Below are 2,108 nucleotides of genomic sequence, written 5' to 3' on the forward strand. Positions count from 1 at the left end.
ACACCCACTCTGGAAGCTCTTCAGGTGCTATACCACCGCATGCGCTACGAGTACGACTTCTACAACTTCATCCGAAAGCAGTTTCACCTGATGAAGAAGAAGATTGGCCTCAAGTCGGTCTCCCGACCCACTGCCCACCAGGCCTCCTTCCTAAGAGAGCTGGCCGTCCGAACCACAGAGCCCCTTGCCGAAGATGAAGAGCTGGAGACCGACCTCGAGGACGCCAACAGCTGGTTCGTCCAGCCTTGACAGTTCCCGTGGCGACTGAAGACTTCACCAGCGGCTGGTTGGCTGGAGGTGGCATGAGAAGGGGGCGGGGAATACGCCCTGTCTGTCAGCATTCCCAGGAGGACGATTGGTTGGGGGTGTGTGGATCCTGATGCCCGTGTTTTTACGGGCTCCATTTTCCGTTTTGCTCGGACTCTCACGGCTGAAGACCTTGGGAGTGGGCGGATGGATGGATGGATGGATGGATGGATGGATGGACTAACTGCCATATTTAAAGATTGACTAGAATAATGGATTCTTTAAAAAGTTAACTTTGGTTGTTTTAAGGTTTGATTTGACTTGGTTTAGCTCAAATGTGACAGTGTCTATGCATAACAGAATCAGTTTACTTTGCTTAACAGACATGGAAATGATGTAAGACGGTCAAATGGCAAGAAGAGCACCCAACTATGAATTCAGAGAATTCCAAATGTGTGTCTATGATTGGATTTGACATTTGTCAAACTGACAATGTATGAAGATGGGTAGAATATTTTGGGACATTACTAGGGAAATATTGAGGAAATATTATGTTGATTGGTGAAAATGTATGTTTGTCCTCAATTGTCGATGTTTCCATAAGACAGGGCATTAATGTTTGACATCCTACAACAACAAAAAACACTAAAATAAAAATATTTTAAAAAAGATAGAGCTGAAGGATGAAACATTTTAATCCAAAGCTTTACCTGAACTCACCAAATTAAATGACCATTTGTTAAGTCTTAACACACTGCACTTAATCTATTTGATGTTGTTCAACTTCAGATGTCTACTTTGTTTTCTCTGTTTCCAAACTCTCCTGACTCTCAGTTCTACAGTATTTCATAGTGCAGCCATGGTGTTACACTTTGGAAATTTTAGATAACTCAACATCCAGATAATAAATAGCCACAACAACAAACTATTACCTAGCATTAGTACCTACAGTATGCCATACAACATGCCAATCTAATATACAGATTGTGTAAAGGCCTATGTAGTCATTGTCATTCCGTGTGGATTTTCTTTTTGACAGTTTAATTTATTATTATTATTATGTATTCATTTGCATTCCAGATAAGATTCTCAGGAAAAAAAAAAGGTACTTTGTACTTTTAGGATTCTTACAACTATCTAGTTATTCATACTATCAAAGTTCCAAAATAAAATATGAACAGCGGAACTGTTTTACGATGAATGGAGTCCATGAATTTCAGTATCCTCAGATAGTTTTCAAAATAAAAACCTAACAATTGCAGTTACTGTCTGTGCTCTCCCCCTCATTCTTAATTATACAATAAAGGAGTGCCAATCTATTGTTTTCGAATTCGAGAGTATACATTTAATGTACATTTACCCACCTATCTCTGGATCCATGAAAGAAATGCAGCCTCTGTTATGTGCTAACAACATGATGAACCAGAAGTACTAGGTTATTCCGGTGTAAGTGCTGTTCCAGTTCCACCTGATTAAGAAGAAAATTGGCCTCAAGTCGGTCTCCCGACCCCCTGCCCACCAGCCCTCCTTCCTGAGAGTAAAGGCCCAGTCTTCAACACCCCAGAGACCCTGAAGAAGGGTGACCAAGACCCCAACAGCTGGTTGGTTACCACAGAAAAAGATGACTCAACCATTGAGCAATGATCAAATCCGGAAAGAAAAGTTTACGTCAGAACACTGTCAGTTTCCATTGACACTAACTGATAACCGCCATTGCTGCTATTTTGGAGTCGGAAGCTTACTCCTCCATCAGATGTCACGGTGAATCTCTTGGGTGCCCTGAGAACTGCTGATATGGACAGTGGATGAGATTGGCTGGACGTGGTGTGATGAGGGGACATTTGCATTACAATCACAGAAGC

General features: G+C 41.7%; 1 protein-coding gene across 1 annotated transcript in view; it reads left to right on the forward strand.

The window, feature by feature from the left end:
* usta (uronyl 2-sulfotransferase a) overlaps nt 1-1,507 on the forward strand; it is a 187,401-nt gene extending 185,894 nt beyond the window's left edge. Inside the window, exon 8 of the mRNA XM_014145278.2 lies at nt 1-1,507. This exon is cut by the window's left edge and continues 44 nt beyond it. Within this exon, the coding sequence (XP_014000753.2) occupies nt 1-249 (249 nt within the window). The 3' untranslated portion in view covers nt 250-1,507.
* The last annotated feature ends 601 nt before the right edge of the window (nt 1,508-2,108 follow it).

The sequence above is a fragment of the Salmo salar genome, chromosome ssa15, assembly GCF_905237065.1.
Source record: "Salmo salar chromosome ssa15, Ssal_v3.1, whole genome shotgun sequence".
Taxonomy (NCBI): domain Eukaryota; kingdom Metazoa; phylum Chordata; class Actinopteri; order Salmoniformes; family Salmonidae; genus Salmo; species Salmo salar.